The sequence below is a fragment of the Quercus robur genome, chromosome 3 (assembly GCF_932294415.1).
Source record: "Quercus robur chromosome 3, dhQueRobu3.1, whole genome shotgun sequence".
In the NCBI taxonomy this organism is placed as follows: domain Eukaryota; kingdom Viridiplantae; phylum Streptophyta; class Magnoliopsida; order Fagales; family Fagaceae; genus Quercus; species Quercus robur.
The window spans coordinates 45,968,103-45,986,871 of record NC_065536.1 but is presented as its reverse complement, the minus strand read 5'-3'; the positions used below and the strand labels follow the sequence as shown (position 1 = coordinate 45,986,871).

Sequence of the window (18,769 nt, the reverse complement as noted above, 5' to 3'; positions counted from 1 at the left end):
CATCATTACGCGGCTGGACCGCATCAGGAGGATGCCAACCCGCACCAGGCAGAGTCAAGGGGCTCCCAACATGGTGATCCCCATAGGAGTCCCGAACGGAAAGAAGGTCGTGAGGGGAGTGTACGCACAACTCGTATCACTAAAAGTCACTCTTGTGGGAAGAGTCACGTCTCCCACGCAAAGCATGACGGGAATCTGCAACGTGAGATTGCCGATTTGAAGAGAGAGTTGCGTCATGCCCGGCGGGAACGCTCCCCACCTTGCTCCGAACCATCATCCGAGGAGTCGGATGGAGCTAGTTATAGGCGGAGATCGAGAACTCCGCCAAAAGAGACTTTCTCCTATGAGGAGGAGCATCGCCATCGACGTAGGCGCAGAAGTCCACCTAGCAGGGGCTTGGGTAACAATGCCATGAATAAAGCCTTGAGTTAAATTTCCAAATCACCCTTTACGAGGAATATAGACAATGCGGTTCTTCCTCGGCGATTCCATCAGCCTACGTTCTCCCTATATGATGGCCGGTCGTACCCAGTAGAACATGTAAGCTATTTTAGCCAGAAAATGGCTATCTACTCCAGGGACGAGGCTTTGATGTGCAAGGTCTTTCCATCAAATTTGGGTCCGGTGGCAATGAGATGGTTCAACGGCTTAGGGGCCAATTCTATTGAATCATTCAAAAAGCTGACCCGGGTTTTTGGTGCTCGCTTTATTACATACAACAGGGTTCCTTGGCCTTTGGGATCTTTGCTGACTATGTCTATGTGAAAGAGTGAGACTCTCAAGACTTATTCGGATAGGTACTGGGAAATGTTTAATGAAATAGAAGGAAAGAACGATGATGTGGCCATAACCACTTTCAAAGCTGGCCTCCCAGCCGATCACGATTTAAGGAAATCCCTGACGGGTAAACCTGTTACCAGTGTACACCAGTTGATGGACAGGATAGATAAGTATAGAAGGGTAGAGGAGGATCAACTTCAGGGAAAAGGGAAGGCCAAGGTGATCCCTCAGGAGATGAGGGATTTCAGGTCGGACCGTTATAACAGTAATCGACCCCGGAAGGACTTTGTCGGGCAATCGGGTTCGGCGGACACCCAGGTGGTTAATGCAATATTTCGAGAGCCAGTGCAGCAGGTTTTGGAGAAGATAAAGAATGAACCATTTTTCAAATGGCCGAACAAGATAGCGGGAGAGCCTAGGAAGCGCAACCCGAACTTATATTGCCACTAGCATCAGGATCATGGGCACACGACGGAAAATTGCAGGAATTTATGGGACCACTTGGAACAGTTGGTCCGAGAAGGGAGATTAAAGCAACTATTGCATCACTCCAGCGGTAGGGCAAGTCAAGCAGGTTCAGAGATGCGTGGGGACGCTTCTTCAAGACTTCCTCTGGGTACGATTAACGTTATCTTTGCGGCTCTGGGGAGGACTGGATCTTGCCCTTCCAGGGTACTGTCGGTGTTTCGACCCTCGGCCGAAGAGCATTCCCAAGTATCGAAGAGAGCCAGGGTGGGTGTCCCCCTGATTCTGGGCTTTTCGGATGAGGACATGGTTGGAACCATACAGCCCCATGACGATGCTTTGGTGGAAACACTGAGAATTGGCGGGTACGATGTCAGAAGGGTGATGGTAGATCAGGGTAGCGCTGTGGATATAATGTATCCAGACTTGTATAAGGGGCTAGGTTTGAAGCCAGAAGATTTAACAACCTATAACTCCCCTCTAGTAAGTTTTGAGGGAAGGATGGTCGCTCCCAAAGGATTGATCAGACTGCCTGTACAAGCAGGTACGGATGTGGTGGAGGTGGACTTTATTGTCGTAGACGTTTTTTCTCCGTACACGGCTATTATGGGCAGACCTTGGCTTAATACCCTTAAAGCGGTCTCGTCTACTTTGCATCAGAAAGTGAAGTACCCATCCGAAGGCCAAGTGTTGGAAATAGTAGGGAGTCAGGCGGCTGCTCGGCAATGCCTAGTAGCGGCTATACAGCATTGGCCAGAAGCAGAAACCTCGGCTATAGCCAACAATGAATTATAGCAATTAAAGCCCCCAGCATTACGCTTGGATGTACCAGCCGATGAGGTAGAGCGTGAAGATTTGGAGAGGGTAATTGTTACTGGTGATCCGGAAAAATTCTTCTAGGTTGGGGCTAAGTTGCCTTTGCAAGAGAAGGAGAGGTTGCTGGAATTCCTCCGAGCAAATGTAGACGTGTTTGCGTGGAACCCGTATGAAACCCCAGGGGTAGACCCGAATTTCATTTGTCATCGACTCAATGTGAATCCCGCCATTATTCCCAGGAGACAGCCTCCTCAACGACCATCGAAGGAGCACGCTGAGGCGGTTAGGAGTGAAGTGGCCAAGCTCAAGCAGGCTGGGACTATCAAGGAAGTTTTTTATCCTCAATGGTTGGCCAATACGGTGGTGGTAAAAAAAAAGACTGGAAAGTGGCGGGTGTGCGTGGACTTCACAGACCTCAATAAGGCTTACCCAAGGATCCATTTCCCATGCCGAAGATAGACCAGTTGGTGGATGCAACCGTGGGTCATCCTAGGATGAGTTTCTTGGATGCCTTCCAAGGATATCACCAAATACCGCTGGTCGTGGACGATCAGGAAAAGACTGCTTTTGTCACCCCAATTGGGAACTACCATTACAAGGTGATGCCCTTCGGTTTGAAAAACGCCGGATCTACCTACCAACGCATGATGACGAAAATGTTCGAACCACAACTCGGTAGAAGTATTGAAGTTTATATTGATGATATGATTATGAAGAGAAAAGTGGTGTCCGAGCATGTGGAAGATCTCACGAGTATCTTTGGGATACTAAGAAAACATAAGTTACGCTTGAATGCTTCAAAGTGCTCCTTTGGTGTAGGTTCCGGGAAGTTCTTGGGGTACATGGTGACCCATAAAGGAATTGAAGTGAACCCAGATCAGATTAAGGCCATTAACGATTTACAAGCACCTCGGAATCCAAAAGAAGTGCAGAAACTAACTGGAATGACTGCTGCTTTGAACCGGTTCATCTCCAGGTCAGCCGAGAGGTGTCATCCTTTTTTCCGTCTATTGCATAAGTGGCAAGGATTTGAATGGACCGAGGAGTGTGCTGTGGCATTCCAACAGTTGAAAGAATACCTGTCCAGGCCGCCTATCATGTCTAGTCCTGAGGTGGATGAGGTATTGTTTGCTTATCTGGTGGTTGCCCCTCATGCAGTTAGTTTCGTCTTGATACGAGAGGATAGTGGCGTCCAAAGGCCAGTTTACTATGTAAGCAAATCCCTCCATGAGGCCGAGGTGAGATACTTGTCATTAGAAAAAGCCATCTTGGCAGTGGTCCATGCAACATGCAAACTTCCACATTACTTTCAGGCCCATACTGTGGTTATCTTGACCCAATTACCTCTCAAGTCCATACTCAGAAGTGCAGACTACACCGGAAGAATTGCTAAGTGGGGCACGATTCTAGGTGCTTTCGATATCAAGTACATGCCTCGCACCTCTGTGAAAGGCCAAGTCCTTGCCGATCTGATGGCCGAGTTCGCCGAGTGCCCAGAAGAAGTTAATATCAAGCAAGACAACATGGATGAAAAATCAGTTGGCCTAATATCTACACAAGGCGGGTCCACTTGGAGGGTGTACGTGGATGGGGCAGCAAACCAACGGGGAGCAGGGTTGGGATTAGTATTGATATTCCCCGAAGAGGTCATTATCGAGAAGTCATTAAGGTTAGGGTTCTCGGCTACTAACAACGAAGCGGAATACGAAACTTTGTTGATGAGAATGAGTATGGTCCAAAAAATGGGCGGAAAGGTAGTGGAATTATTCTCGGACTCGAGGTTGGTAGTCAGCCAGGTGAGAGGAGAATTGGAGGCCTGGGATCCAAGGATGTAGGGGTATCTGAGCCAGGTTAGGCATATGCAAATGAAGTTTGAGTCCTTCGACTTATTGCATATTCCCCGAGGTGAAAATACCCACGCCGACTCCTTGGCAACCCTTGCCACCTCCTCGGTACGGAATTTTCCTCGGTTGATCATCGTTGAAGACTTGCATACCCCCATGTCACCAGAAAAGGACGTTTGCCAAGTCTATCAAACCAATCTGGCGCCGAGCTGGATGGATCCCATATTAAAATTCCTTGAAAGTGACATATTGCCCAAAGAGAAAGTAGAAGCTGAGAAAATACGGAGGAAAGCTCCTCGGTACTGGTTATCTGAGGATAAAAAGTTATACAAACGGTCATTCTCTGGGCCATACCTGCGCTGTGTGCCTCCTGAGACTGCAGAATCAATCTTAGAAAAATTGCATGAGGGCATTTGTGGAAGTCATACAAGGGGAAGGTCTCTATCATGCCGAGCCATCACACAAGGATATTAGTGGCCAAATATACAGAAGGAAGTGCAGGAGTACGTTAGGAAATGTGATCAGTGCCAAAGATTTGCTCCAAATATCCATCAACCAGGAGGAGTTCTTAACCCTCTCTCCAGCCCTTGGCCTTTTGCTCAATGGGGGCTGGATATTGTCGGCCCTTTTCCTAAAGCCCTAGGAAACAAGAAGTATCTGCTGGTCGGCACAGATTACTTCACTAAATGGGTCGAAGCTGAGCCCTTGGCGAACATCAGAGACGTAGATGTTAAGAAGTTTATTTGGAGGAACATTGTCACGCGATTTGGAACTCCACGCACTCTTGTCTCGGATAATGGACTTCAATTTGATAGCAATGCCTTTAGGCAATACTGTTCGGACCTGGGTATAAGAAACAGATATTCCACTCCGGCTTATCCTCAAGGGAATGGGCAGGCTGAAGCTGTTAACAAAGTAATAGTCAATGGGCTTAAGAAGAGGCTGGATGACGCAAAAGGGAAGTGGGTGGAAGAATTGCCACATGTCCTCTGGACATATCGAACAACACCCCGACGTTCAACGGGGGAAACTCCCTTTTCCATGACCTATGGGGCTGAGGCCGTCATCCTCCTGGAAATTGGATTCCCAACGTTAAGGACCAGTACATTCTCTTCGGACAATAATGATGCGATGTTGGAGAAAATTTTGGACCTGATCGAAGAGCGAAGGGAGAGCGCGATGGTTCAACTAGCTTACTACTAGCATAAACTCAAGCAAGACTATGATAGTAATGTGAAGCTGAGGCCGTTAGCCGTAGGAGATTTGGTGCTGAGAAAAGTTCTGGGAACCACCAAGAATCCAAATTGGGGAAAATTGGGACCTAATTGGGAAGGGCCTTATCGGATCACTTTTGTAGGCGGAATAAGAGCCTATTATCTGGAGGACCTAGATGAAAAAGCTGTACTTCATCCTTGGAATGTAAATAATCTCAAGATGTATTATTATTAATAAAAGTAGTTCAATTCGAGTTTTTCTTTTAACCTACGTTAACCATACATCCTGTGTTCCTACATCCTGTGATATATACTGAAATGTTAAACAGAAACTAAGTTATGTCAGGTCTTCGAATCACAAACTTAGTGGAAATTAACGTCCTATGATATGTACTGAAATGTTAAACATAAACTAAGTTATGTCAGGTCTTCGGATCACAAACTTAGTGGAAATTAACGTCCTATGATATGTATTGAAATGTTAAACAGAAACTAAGTTATGTCAGGTCTTCGGATCACAAACTTAGTGGAAATTAACGTCTTATGATATGTATTGAAGTGTTGAACAGAAACTAAGTTGTGTTAGGTCCTCAGACCACAAATTTAGTGGAAATTAATACCCTATGATGTGTATTGAAGTGCTGAACAGTAACTAAGTTGTGGCAGGTCCTTGAATCACAAACTTAGTGGAAATTAACGCCCTATAACATCTATTGAAGTATTAAAGAGGAATCTATGAACGTCATTTAATGTACAATCGAAGTACTGCAGGCATAATTTTATTCAGTTTTTGAACTTTTATAAAAAGCTGCAATTTTTTGGAAAGAATACGTGCGTATCTAAAACGTCTCCCTAAGACCCCGTTGCATTAATGCTTATCATCTATTTTTAATTGCCAATTGACGATGTTTATAAGTAGAATTGCCCCATGCAAACAAAAGATAGTTGAAATGAACCCATCCAAATTACAGTAAACACAGTGAACAAGTACAAGAATAACATAAAGTAGCAAGAGCGGTAAGAAAATAAACATGAGAGTCCTTACTAAATTTCTAGTTAGACTACAAAAAAATTCCTATTTTTTCAATTTGAATTGGATCTTCAGGGCCTGGCTGGCAGATTTGTTTGCCTTCGAAGTAGTGATTTCCTCTTTATCCCTAGTAACGCCCCCAGTTGGCAAGACTGTGGAAGCCAAATCCTGTTGAAAACTTTGGAAGGCCGTCTCTGCCTCCGAAGTAGTTGCGGTCTTGTCCGAGGAAGCTCCTGGAGGGGCAATCCCCCCTTTAGCTGATTCTGGCTGGCCAGAGAGAGGAAAACTGCAAGGCAAAACCTCCTCATTGGGGTTAACGACCGAAGGAGGAGTTTCAGCTTGATGGGGTAGAAAAGCTGAGGGACGGATCGCCTCAGGATAGAATACGTTCTCTGGCTTACGTAACTTAGATGAAGCCTCCACCCCAGCACGGTTAAGGGCCTCATCCCAAGTTTTTACGTAGTAGATACGGCACATCGCCGGAACCTCGGCTTTCAAAGCCTCCTCACTCTCAGCTATACCAACCTCATAGCTTCTCTGCTCAGCTTCATTCATTGCCCGTTCGGCCTCGATTTTTGCTTTCTCGGCTTCCTCCCTAGACTTTTCAGCTCGCTCCCTTACCTTTTGGGTTTCCTTCGAGTGCTTCTTAAGAACTAGGACTTGTTCCTGAGCCTTCTTCAGTTCGGCATTCGCCTCACGCAAGTGGTTCCCCTGGTCCTCGGCCTGCTTTTGATAACCTTCTAGTGCCGACTCGGCGCTCTTGCGAGCTTGCTCTTCAGCATGTAACTTTTTCTTTACATCGGCCAAGTCCTGTTCAAATTTGGACAAGGTCTGTATAGCCATTGTCCGTCTCTTCCTTTCATCATCTAGCTGATTGGAGCAGATATTGAGCATCTCATTCAGCTTGAAAGTATTTTGGATAATCTGTAGAAAAGGGGTTAACTCTATAGTCAGTGAAAAGTACATATTGGTGAGTAATGATCATAAAAGGAAAGAGCAAAAAAGTCAACCACTTACCATGCTTAAGTATCTTTTATTGTCGAGGATGAGTTCATTCTTTCTCATATTCTTTATTTCGGCCATATCTTTTGGGAGCAATAAGGCTTCCTCTATGGCCGAGGCTACGTGACACCCTATGCCGCTGTTGAAGTCCCTCATAGATGCATCATCTCGCAGGGGCTCCCCACTGTGCATAGGTGCTGGCAACCATGCTTGTGGCTCTGAAAGTTGGGAATCAGATCTCTCTTGGCCTCGCGTAACTTGGTGCCTGGTTTTTTGCTGCTTTGCAGCTCGTTGGGTATCATCCTCGCGAGTAGGACGAGACTTGCCAATGTCTGCCACCTCCTTCCCCTTTTGCTCCCTGCGCCTTTTTAACTCGGCAGCGTCAGGACGAGCTGGCTGAGGAGGTTGACGAGAAGGCTGGCGAGGAGCAGGAGGAGGAGACCTAGCGGGAAGAGATGGAACCTGGGATTGTGTTGATTTTACCGGTGCACTCTTTCCCGGCTGACCTTCCATCAACTCCAGCAAGCTTCTTTGGGGTTTTCTCTGTATCCCCATCTCATCAGGATCTTCCCCAGAGTTTATGGATTGATCAAAAATCCCAAAGTCGTCTGAGGTTTCAGAGACCTCTACAACTTCTTCCTTGTCTTTTTCCTCTTCCTTTCTCTCTTCTACTTCCTCTTCTCGGGGGGTAAGCTGGGATGAAGAGACTCCTGCCGAGGGTTTGGCCACGAAAAGAGGCCCGGTATGGGATGTATATTGGGGAAGTGGAATACCTTCTAGGACTATGAACCCTGTATAGGCAACACTGATACGGTGAAGCCGAGGATCGCGGGCTCTTATAACGTACTTCGGCGCCTGGAAAGCGGATGATAGGGGGGTATAGCCGAGGATTAAATGTGCTGCCCGGAGCTGGCCATCAGCTTCGTTCACGTATATCTCGGCTTTCAATACCTTATCCAAGCTCGCCTTATTGACTAACCTAAGGTTGGGCTTTGTGTAACGTTTATCTACAGAACCATTGAATTGAAGCAAAGCGTTTTTAGAGGTAGGAATCACGAGACAAAAAAAAAAAAAAAAAAAAAAAAAAAAAAAAAAAAAAAAGCGTATACAGAAACCAAATGTTATGAATCTCTAAATATGCTCCCACCTGGTACTCCTTCCACCGTGGGGCATGGTAGACCATTATGCCATTCCCCGGAGAAGATAAGGAAATCCTCCTTTAGGTTCTTGTTCGAAGTGGGAAGGCATTGGATTAGCTTCACCTTGGGATATCTCGATCTAAGATAATACCCCTGCCCTTTCAGGTGGTGGAGATTGTACACCCAATTCACATCATGGTGGGTCAGTTTTAGGTCCATCCTCTCGTTCAAAGCATCTATACTTCCCAGAACTCTAAACATATTTGGGGCACACTGGGTAGGGGATAGCCTAAAGGAACTAAGGTAGCTCCTAGTAATACTACCCATGGGGATGGTCATCCCGCCTTCTATGAAGGCAATCATGGGAATAACACTTCCCCTGTTTGCCTAGCGTCAACCCATTCCCCTTGGGCTGCGTATCTCATACCCACCGTGGAGGGAATCCTGTACCTAGAGCGGAAATTTCTAATACCTTCCTCGGACTCAACTAGACACCGAAATGGACTCTTTTTTTTCCCCATTTTTCTAAAGGATTTAGAAGAGAACTTAACGAATTTAAGATAAAAGTGGTAAAGATTTTAAGAAGACTTACAGGTTTAAAAGAGGGACCTCGGACAAGATGTAATTATTTGTAGGCGCCAGGAAAATGATAAAAAAGGAGGAAGGCAGGTTCAGTGTATGAGCTCTAGAGCTGTGTGGTCACCGAAGGTAAGAAAGAGAATTGATTGGAGAACACCTTTATAGTCGTGTAGAAATTATGAGTGGTAAAATTCCCGCTCATGAAACGAGACAGGACTTCCACTGTATGATTTGCATCTCACCATCGAACGTGGGAGACAAGGGCGTCGCCAAAATTTAATGCTGCTAGAGTCGGGATACTGAAGCATCAGAAGCATGCCTTTAAACATAACTGGGTATGGGCTTATGACGTCAAAGTCTATCTTTTCTCCCGAGGAGTCGAAAAGCAAGATTTTGAGGGGCTATTGTGGGGGCCGGTCAGTCACTAAAGTTATTAAAGTCAAGTTAATTGGGCCTGTGGACCATCCGAGGAGGCAAACCTGCCCGAGGAGGCCCATATCAGATTGAAGGGGTAACCAAACGAAGGAAAGAGGGAATATCATGAAAGGTGAGTTCAGTATTCGTCCGAGGACAAAACCCTTCTCGGCAATACGAGTCCGAGGACGATCAGGACGCCATCTGGTTACAAACATACCTCGGAGCTACGTTACCACTCAAGGTGGGATAAGGGGCCAAAGGTGGGAGAGAGAGAAGGCAAACAAATATCTACAGTAACAGCTGCCTCCGCATTAATTGCCTTTCAACCAACTCTCTGGCCGCATTAATGTGGAAGTGATGCCTGAACAGTGATGAAGCAGCCTTACAGCTACTAGAAAGAGGTTCCAGAAGGTGTTAGATGGGACAGGAAAAGATCCCCTGAACCTAACTTACACGTGTGTGGTGAAGATGGAATAAAGAGGGCGGTATATAACATGAAAAGAGGGCATGCAGAAAAGGGGATCGGAAGATAGAAAAAAACAAAGAGAAGACTCAGGAAGAAAACTTGAAAAACAAAAGAACTGTATCTATTTCAAAGAAAAACCGATTGTTATATCAGCTCTGATCCATCTATAAACGTGAGGTTGAATCTGTTTACTTTCATAGAGGTTCATCTAGTTCTTGGACGCCCACGCTCTACAAATCATATTGTTTGAGCCTTTTAAGACTGGTTTTGGGATCATTACAAATTGAGTCCTTACAGATGTGTATTACTATGTTATACTTAATCTTTGAGTCCTAGGCAGTTTCGTCAATTTGTTTTATGATTGAGCGAGATTGGTTAAAAGATTTCATTCATGAAATTTCTTTGGGCTTTCGAGTTTGAATTTGTTTGGGTTTGTTTCATCGCATATTCACCTGTTACAAGAATAACATCCATTCAGATGTTGATGGCTTTTGCAGCATTGCATAACCTAAAGATACATCAAATGGATGTAAAAAATACATTATTAAATGGTGCATTAAATTAAAAGATTTATATGGAACAACCTGAGAAGTTTATTATTCCTGATCAAGAAAAAAAAAATGTGTAGGCTTGTTAAATCTCTTTATGAATTAAAACAAATTCCAAAAAAATGGCATGAGAAATTTGACAATGCAATGATGTCAGATAGGTTAAGAATCAATGAGTGTGACAAATGTGTGTATATTAAAGATACCACAAGTGGCGATGTCATTGTATGCGATGTCATTGTATGTCTCTATGTTGATGATATGCTCATTATAGGTATCATTATAGCTACCAAGAGAATGTTGACTTGTGAGTTCGACATGAAAGATTTAGATGTTGCAGATGTGATAATAGGAATGAATTTTTCTAGAAAATCTTATGGACTTGTCTTATCTCAATCACATTATGTTAAGAACGTTCTTGAGAAATTCAGGAAATATGATGACAATCTAGTGAGAACACCTGTAGATGTAAATTTACATTTAATTAAGAATAAAGGGTAAGGAATATCTCAATTGGAGTATTCGAAAGATAATAGGCAGTCTTATGTATATAATGAACTGCACAAGACCGGACATAACATATTTAGTCAACAAGTTGAGTAGATACACTAGTAATTCAGGGGAAGACCACTGGAAGGCATTAGTTAGGGTTTTGAGGTATTTGAAATACACCATAAACTATGGATTGCACTACACTCGGTATCCAGTTGTACTAGAAGGGTATAGTGATGCTAATTGGATATTCGACACAAAAGACACAAAATCCATGAGTGGATATGTCTTTAGCCTTAATGATGCAGCTATATCTTTGAAATCTTCTAAAAAAACTTGCATTGCTAGGTCCATAGTGGAATCAAAATTCATCGCATTGGACAAAGCAGGAGAAAAAGCAGAGTGGCTTCATCATTTCCTGGAGGATACGCCAATGTGGATGAAACATGTGCCTTCTATTTATATATATTGTGATAACAAATCAGCTATTGGTAGGGCACAAAGTCATATGTACAATAGTAAGTCTTGACATATACGTCGTAGGCATAATACCATAAGGCAGTTGCTCTCTAATGGGATTATTTCCATTGACTACATGAAGTTGAAAGAAAATATAGTAGATCCGTTAACCAAAGTCTTGAGTAGAGAGCAAGTAAATTGCTTATCGAGAGGAATGGGGTTAAAGCTTATGACCTAAAAGTCTCCGAGATGACAACCCAACCTAGCTGACTGGAGATCCCAAGATCTAGGTTCAAAGTGACAACTGAATCATGGAGATTAGTTTTATTACTAAGGAGATAACATCTCCCTCCCATTCCTATGATGAAATAGTGATGTCTGTAAGCGATGTTCAGGATAAGCTTTTCTTTTAATGATTCTTATATTTTGGAAATCCAAGTGGGGTATACTAGGATATTCTTAATAAGAGTCACCTATATGAATGTGAAGTGGGTCGCTTCCATGAGAGTTTTAAGGCTGAATTCTTTAGAGCATATCATGAATATACCAGGATATGTTCATGGCAGAAATGAACAAAACCATAAGAATGAACTATGTTTGAAAAGGAGTTGTGTGAATTCTATTGTCTTGGTATACACAAATGCTTGAATAGTTCAAGACATTATGTTCACTGGTTAGCCAATATATCCGATAGTCTTTCACAAAGGAAAGTTCAAAACCAAAAGCTACTTCTCCCGATATAGTAACTTTTCTTCTACTCTTTGTGTGTATGCATTATCATTTATATTGTTTTTATCAATTTCCATTCATGTGGAGGATTGTTAGAAAACTATTATGAAGTGAATAAGAAATTAACTCCTAATGTGTCACTTGAACATGATATTGAAGTGATGAGAATCCTTGAGTCTCACATAGGAAATGATAGAGAATATGAGTTTATATGCTCATGGGTTGGACATTGGGTTGGGCTTTAGACATGTGTGAACTAGGCCCTATTGTCCAAATAATAATAATAATTTATTATTTAATTTTTGAGTCAGTAAGTCTCAAAGCATCACAGATTGTGTGAGGGGTGAAATCTTCTTTAAGGAGATTGTGTTAAACATAAGACTTGATCTGTATCATTCATCATTCACACATTTGGTCTATAAATTTTTAACTATCTTGCAGATTTCTTCTTATATATACAGTATCTATTTATTGTTTTTGCCTATCACATCATTTTGTTTTATTGCTTATTATTAGATCCATATGTTGTTTCTTTTTACTTAATCACAAAAGTAAGTTGTTGAAATATATCCAACAAAACCCACCCATTCACTGTCAGCGATTCCAAATCAAAGAAGGAAGGATAACAAAGCCCACGCATTTGCATTTCTAGATTTGAAACCAAATCTGGCAAACCTAGTGTGTGAGGATATGATGAAGGGCCAGATCTATGAGAGCCAGAGCCATGGTGGTTCAGTTAAGAGAGAGAGAGGATAAAATCAAAGAAGGGAGGACTCGGAAAAGGTGGTGGTGACGAGCGACGGAATGGCAGTGACAAGGCTCACCTTAGGCCTTTTACGACAACTTCTCCGACAACAAAATAGGCTGAGATTTGATGGTGGCTGCTAGAATGGAGGCAAAAGGTGTCTTCACTGGTGGGTGTAGTGATTGGGAAAGGGGGGGAGAATGAGTCGCCTATGAGATTTTTGTAAAATGTTTTACACTTTTTTTGGTAAAACATTTTACAAGTTTTTACACACAAAGTTTTAGTCAAAGGGAAATATTTTACAACTTTGACTATGTTTTACATGCAATCAAACACTTGAAAATAGGAAAATATTTTACATCGAAACAAATGAAGCATAACATTGAGTTCCACACAATTTTTTTTTTTTAAGTGGAACTTGTTATTCCTAATATGAGTTTTTTGGAAAATTAAAAAATAAAATTTAAGTGGAAAACGATGTTAAGAATATTGAGTTCCAAACTAGACTTAACCCCACAACAACCCAAAAACCTCACATCTTTGTTCTCACTCAACTTTTTTGCCCTTCACTCTCCTCTCTCTAGCTTGCATCTCCCTCCTTCATATATTCTCAAATCCCTCAGTCTCTCTAACTCTTTTTTATTCTCATCTCTCTTCTTAGCTCTCAATCGTCCATCTCAAAAATCCCTCTCAATCACTCGTCACTCGCAAACAAATCTTATCTTCCTCTCTTCACAGCAACTGAAGAAAATCATCACATCTGATCTCTATCTCTCTTACGGTGTGATCCCTCTCCATCACATTTGTCGCCCAAACCCTAAGGTAATGTTTCCTTGCATCTGTTTAATTTTGTTGTTAATTACTTTTTTTTTTCTTTAAGGTGTTGTTTGCAAAATTGGTTGGTGGGGTTTAGCACCCAAAACATCAAACTCAGAATATGAAACAAAATTTCACATGCATTTGGGTTTGTCAGTGAGTATTGTTCTTTTATTATATGGGATGAATTATGAATTAATTTGTACTCTTGAGATTTTGAAAATTGAATAAGTAAAAAAATATTTAGTGAAACTTCCAGAAGAGTTGCCTGTAACTACATTTGAAGAAATTTGAAATTTGTATACAGTATGTAAAGTAAAATAAAAACTACTTAATATAAAATGTTATTATGCAAGGATAATAGTTTTGATTGAATTGAACTGGAAAAGATAAATTCATTTGCACAGAGCAATTAGTAGTCCAACCACCTATAACTAGAGCTCTTTGTTTTGAATTTAAATTATATCTATTGTTTTCAATCATACAACTTGCCCTTGAATTTATAGAACCACAAGAACCATGGACCATTTATTGTTTGACAACATCATAAGCTAAAGGTTTCTTACTCAAATCTGGAATTTTTGCTGAGACTATCTTGTCAATTTCTGCTGTTGTAGTATGCTTGTCTTCATGATGTAGAAAAAGCAATATGTGTGCATGAGGTAGCCCCCTCTTTTGATATTCAACGGTATAGACAACTGGTACCTAAATAACAAGTTAATTATGTCAATTTAGAGTAATTATGAAGCCCAATTAAACCTTCTACTGTAACATCCCAACCTAATTTCATAATTAATTTATTTGTTTTATATGCTTGTTATTATCTTAAGTACTTTAAGTGCATAAAGCTTTGATATTTTGATGTTATAAAAAATTAAAATCTGTTTTTAATGATGTAGAAAGAAGCTTTATAAAGGCAACGATATATGTGCATAGTTATTTTATTGTTTGGGTCTTTTTAGAATATAAGCTTATAAGGAGGTGGAAAGTAAATTTTAAAAAGTTTAAAGGTGAGTCATCAGCTCACTTTTCCTTTAGCACATGTGCCCCACCCAAAACTTTCTCCCTAATCTCTTTGTTGTTGCACTAAAGCGCAAGTTTGGATTGCAAAACGTTTGCATTTTTTGGCTGGGTCTCGTGCATTGCTCACGAGACTCATAAGTATGGAATTTAGCAAAATCAATTTTAAAATCGGATCCCACAACACTATTCACACATTTAAAAAAAAAAATTGCTATAGTGTTTTCAATTTTCAACAATAACCAGTATCCAAACAGACCCGAAGTCATTCTTTTGTTTCTCTATTCTTCTTTCTTCTTTCTTTGTTCTTATCGGCTGCACCTCTCTCACACTCTCTCACCAACAGCCCTCCCTCTCTCACCGAAATCATATATCTTTCTCTAAAGAAGAAATTAAAAGGTTAACACTAAAGTTTCAGCTTCAAAATTTGTGGGTAAGTAAATAAAACCTTATCTTATTTTTGGGTATTTTGATAGTATAATTGTTTTGTTTAGTTTCCCTTCTTTATTCCCTAATCTGATTGTTAGAAGCTAAAGTTTTAGTTTTATCTTAGCAATTTGAAATATTGAAGATATTATGGTCAATTGAATGCTTATTAATGTATTTTAACATGTATATTATAGGCATAAAAATATCCATACGAAATGAAGGCCAATTGCATTTATTTGATAATTTTATAGAAAATATGTTGAAACTGTCACTATGACAGATTCAGTGTTTGCAACATGAAAATTTTGTATTAAATCAATTTCTTTGAATTAGGATGCTAGGAGTAGTTCTTATGAATTCTAAGACACACATGGTGGTAATGAAAGTGGTCTTACAGCAATTGGATCAATATAATAACAATGGTTTAATTTCTAAGTTGCATGAAATTTTGTCAGGATAGATTTGAGCATGTTGTATTGTATGATTTTTAATAAATCATAGTTTTATACTTTGACTATGAAATGGATATGGTATTTACTAGATATCCAAAGGAGTGGCTCTGTAAAATTGCATGAACATTGGATGTGTTTGGATAACCTATTTGTATTTTACAAATGAGGCATATGCTGCTGAAATGAGTAGTAAACAGTATATGATATACCTGACTTTGAGAATTTAATTTCAAAATTAGGGTGAATGTTTTGAGTTATAAATAAATATGCTCATCTTTTGCTATGTCTAGATCATGGATAAATTTTGTATGCCTTGATTTCTCTATGATTTGATACATAATGTGCTTGATAAATGTATCTTGTATTTGGGGAACCTTGTGTGATGAGAATTAAGATTTTCTTGAGTTTGAGAGTTAGGTTATGATTGATGTCTAAGTTTATATATTTAGGAAGAGTTGTTAGTAATAAGTTTTAGTCTTTCATTAAGTTGACGAGAACGTGAACGCTTGAGCTCCTCTTATACAAATCTCTCGCGTCTTTTGTTTTTAGGTAAGGGATATGTGACATGTGCGTTTGATAAGTATAAGGATTGTTTAGAAAATGATTATGCATTAAAACCTCTTAATTAGACCTATTACATATAAGCATGATTTAAGTAAAGATATATGTTCGTGAATTGTTGAATCCTATATATATATATATATATATATATGATAATTTTAGCATATTGATGCTATTACTTATATCATGAACATAATATTTAAGAATGAAGTGAATATACTACTGTTATGAAGTATTTATGTAAAAGCATAGTTATTAGAAAAATATAGTTATCAGTTATTTTATTGTTATGATCTGAACTCAGCCAATAGGAGTTATAGTACTGGTATTTCCATGGAGATTTTGATTGGCCATTATAAGTAGTGAGGACTCTGCTACACCCGCCCTCGTTGGGAACGACCAAGTTATGGAGGATGCCAACCAACCCCCATGGTTGATGATATGATCACACCAAAAGGGATGATACTTTCTAATATGATCCTAGGATTTCCTAGCATTGTGGGGAATGCTAGATGCCCGACAATATGTGCTGGAAGCCTCCCAAAGTTGTGACAAACTTACAATTGGATTGATTAATATGTATTATAAATGAGCTATTAAGCTATTTGCAAATTATAAGAAAAGTATAATGATAAGAAAAGTATGTTGAATGTGTTATAAGTCTAATGGAAAGTTTATGATAAAGTATTTTATAGTCTATTTAAAGACAAGGTTAAGTTCATAAGATATTTTAAGAATAGAATGAAGACTATTTATCAAAGCAGGTATCCATAAAATATTTGATCTACATGCATCCTTATTAAATGCTCATGGGGCTTAAAACCTTACTAGGCTTCGCAGCTCATCCTATTATATTTCAGTGCACAGGTTTTTTCCTGGAAGCAGCGAGAGTATTAGAGGTGGTAAGAAATCTGTGATTCTCATTTGTTAGAATGTATATTTTTGTTGTATAGTAGTTTAGCTCATTTTTTTTATAGGAGGAATCAAGATGTACTTGATCTTTTTGAGCACTGATGTAATTCAGAACCTTAGTTTGTTCCGAACCCCAGTTTTATGTCTTGGGGTTAGGTTTATAAATAATAGTTTTGCTAAATGTTTAGCTATGTAATATTTACACGAATATCTTAAATTTCAACCAAGTTGTAATCTGGCAAATTTTGAAATGAAATGAAGCTTCAAAGTTTTACGAATTTTGTAAATTATGACTTTTATGCAAGGAAATAAAAAGGAATACAAGAAATGAATTTTGATAAGCACCTTCAGCTTAAGTTGGTTCGTGTTAGTTAGGGATGTGCATGGGTCGGGTTGGGTCTGGTTAAGAGGATTTTTTGACCCAACCCACCATGGTGGGTTAAAAAAAATTAAACCCAACCCAACCCATCATATAAGTCCAACCCAACCCACATGGGTTGGGTTGGGTCGAGTTGAACCTAAGGGTTGGATAAATTTATTATTATTATTAAATTGAGTAGAAAAAATATAAATATAAATATATTATAAAAAAAGCGTAATGCACTTTTAGTCCCTACATTTTTTCTTTTTTCCATTTTGGTCTCTACATTTTAATTTCATCACTTTTAGTCCCTAAATCAATTAGTGCATATTATTTTGGTCATTTTTGCTAGTCAACAGTCGGAAATATCTGACGTGGCAAATGGAGGACTTAAATATTATTAAAAATCCACATCACCAATGACACATCAGTATATAAATTTAAAAACTTAATTTATTAATTTTAACTAAATAAAATAAATAAAAGCAGAATTAAAAATCAAAATTCACGTGAATTAAGATTTAAAGATTAACAAAAAAAACTTACAATAACTTTCTCAATTTGTCTTAAATTTTCTTGTCAACCAAACAAAAAATCATCAATAAATACTAAACTTAGACACAATGCCAAGCTCATTTTTCATTTTCCTAGATCTCTCTTTCCCTCTCCCTCTCGGGTCAAACTCCTCTCTTGGCTGTCTCTTATTTCTTTTTCTCCGATGGTCCTCTCCATCGAGTGCCTTAATGGTACTTCCATTGTTGACGAGTGGACCAATGATTTTCTCCAAACCGGAGACATAGTTGAGGAACTTTGAATTGGAAACTTGAGTCAGTCCAAATCAGCATTCAAGAAAGGAAAAGGTGGAGTCCAGAAGACTTTGCACAAGTCGTTCAAGAAGAAAGAGACTTCTATTTTAATCCGAGTTCGGAGAGGCGTGGACGAGTTCGCCGAGTTGCAAGCTTGCATTATGCCTAATGACTCAGTCTCTCAGAAGCAAGGTACATGCTTATGTCCATCTCTGAACCCAGCCCTTTCACCCTTCGGGTTCTCCCTCAACCAACGAAGAGCAGAGCAAGGGACAGATGTTCAAGGTTTCAATAATGGATGCCATGGATTCTTGATCCAGAGAAAACGATGGGAGACATTTGAGTTTTTGGATTTGATGATTTTGTTTGGGTTTAAGAATTTTGGGGGTTTTGGTTTGTTTTTCCTTTGGGTATCTGACCCGATCTTTATCAACGATTCATTTTCTCTCTCACACAATTCAACCAATCTAGATTTTTTGTATTTGTTTCCCAAGAAGATTTATGGGTTTGAAGGTTAAGGTTTACTTTGTTGGAGATCGGTTTGGTTGTTGGGTTTGGTTGTTTTACTGGAGATTTGGGTTTGGTTCTTTGTTGGAGATTGATTTTGTAGGAGATCTGTATTTTTGTGATTGTTAGGTTTTGTTCTCATTTGAAGATTGTTGTGTGTTTCACATGTTTGGTTGCTAA

General features: G+C 39.9%; 2 protein-coding genes across 2 annotated transcripts; one reads left to right on the top strand and one right to left on the bottom strand.

Moving 5' to 3' along the window:
• Positions 1 to 561: 561 nt before the first annotated feature.
• LOC126719661 (uncharacterized) lies at positions 562 to 1,230 on the top strand. The gene is made up of 2 exons (XM_050422192.1): positions 562 to 723; positions 769 to 1,230. The coding sequence occupies exons 1-2, from the start codon at positions 562 to 564 to the stop codon at positions 1,228 to 1,230; spliced, it is 624 nt and encodes a 207-aa protein (XP_050278149.1).
• Positions 1,231 to 6,194: 4,964 nt separating this feature from the next.
• Positions 6,195 to 8,509, bottom strand: LOC126719660 (uncharacterized). The gene is made up of 3 exons (XM_050422191.1): positions 8,299 to 8,509; positions 7,167 to 8,158; positions 6,195 to 7,073 (listed from the first exon to the last, which is right to left on the bottom strand). The coding sequence occupies exons 1-3, from the start codon at positions 8,507 to 8,509 to the stop codon at positions 6,195 to 6,197; spliced, it is 2,082 nt and encodes a 693-aa protein (XP_050278148.1).
• Positions 8,510 to 18,769: the final 10,260 nt, after the last annotated feature.

Coding starts and splice junctions, on each gene's coding strand:
- LOC126719661 (XM_050422192.1), top strand. CDS start 562: ATGGCTATCTACTCCAGGGACGAGGCTTTGATGTGCAAGGTCTTTCCA. Junction 724..768: donor GCTTTATTACATACAACAGG/GTTCCTTGGCCT, acceptor TCTATGTGAAAG/AGTGAGACTCTCAAGACTTA.
- LOC126719660 (XM_050422191.1), bottom strand. CDS start 8,509: ATGGACCTAAAACTGACCCACCATGATGTGAATTGGGTGTACAATCTC. Junction 8,159..8,298: donor CACGGTGGAAGGAGTACCAG/GTGGGAGCATAT, acceptor ATGGTTCTGTAG/ATAAACGTTACACAAAGCCC. Junction 7,074..7,166: donor ATAAAAGATACTTAAGCATG/GTAAGTGGTTGA, acceptor CCTTTTCTACAG/ATTATCCAAAATACTTTCAA.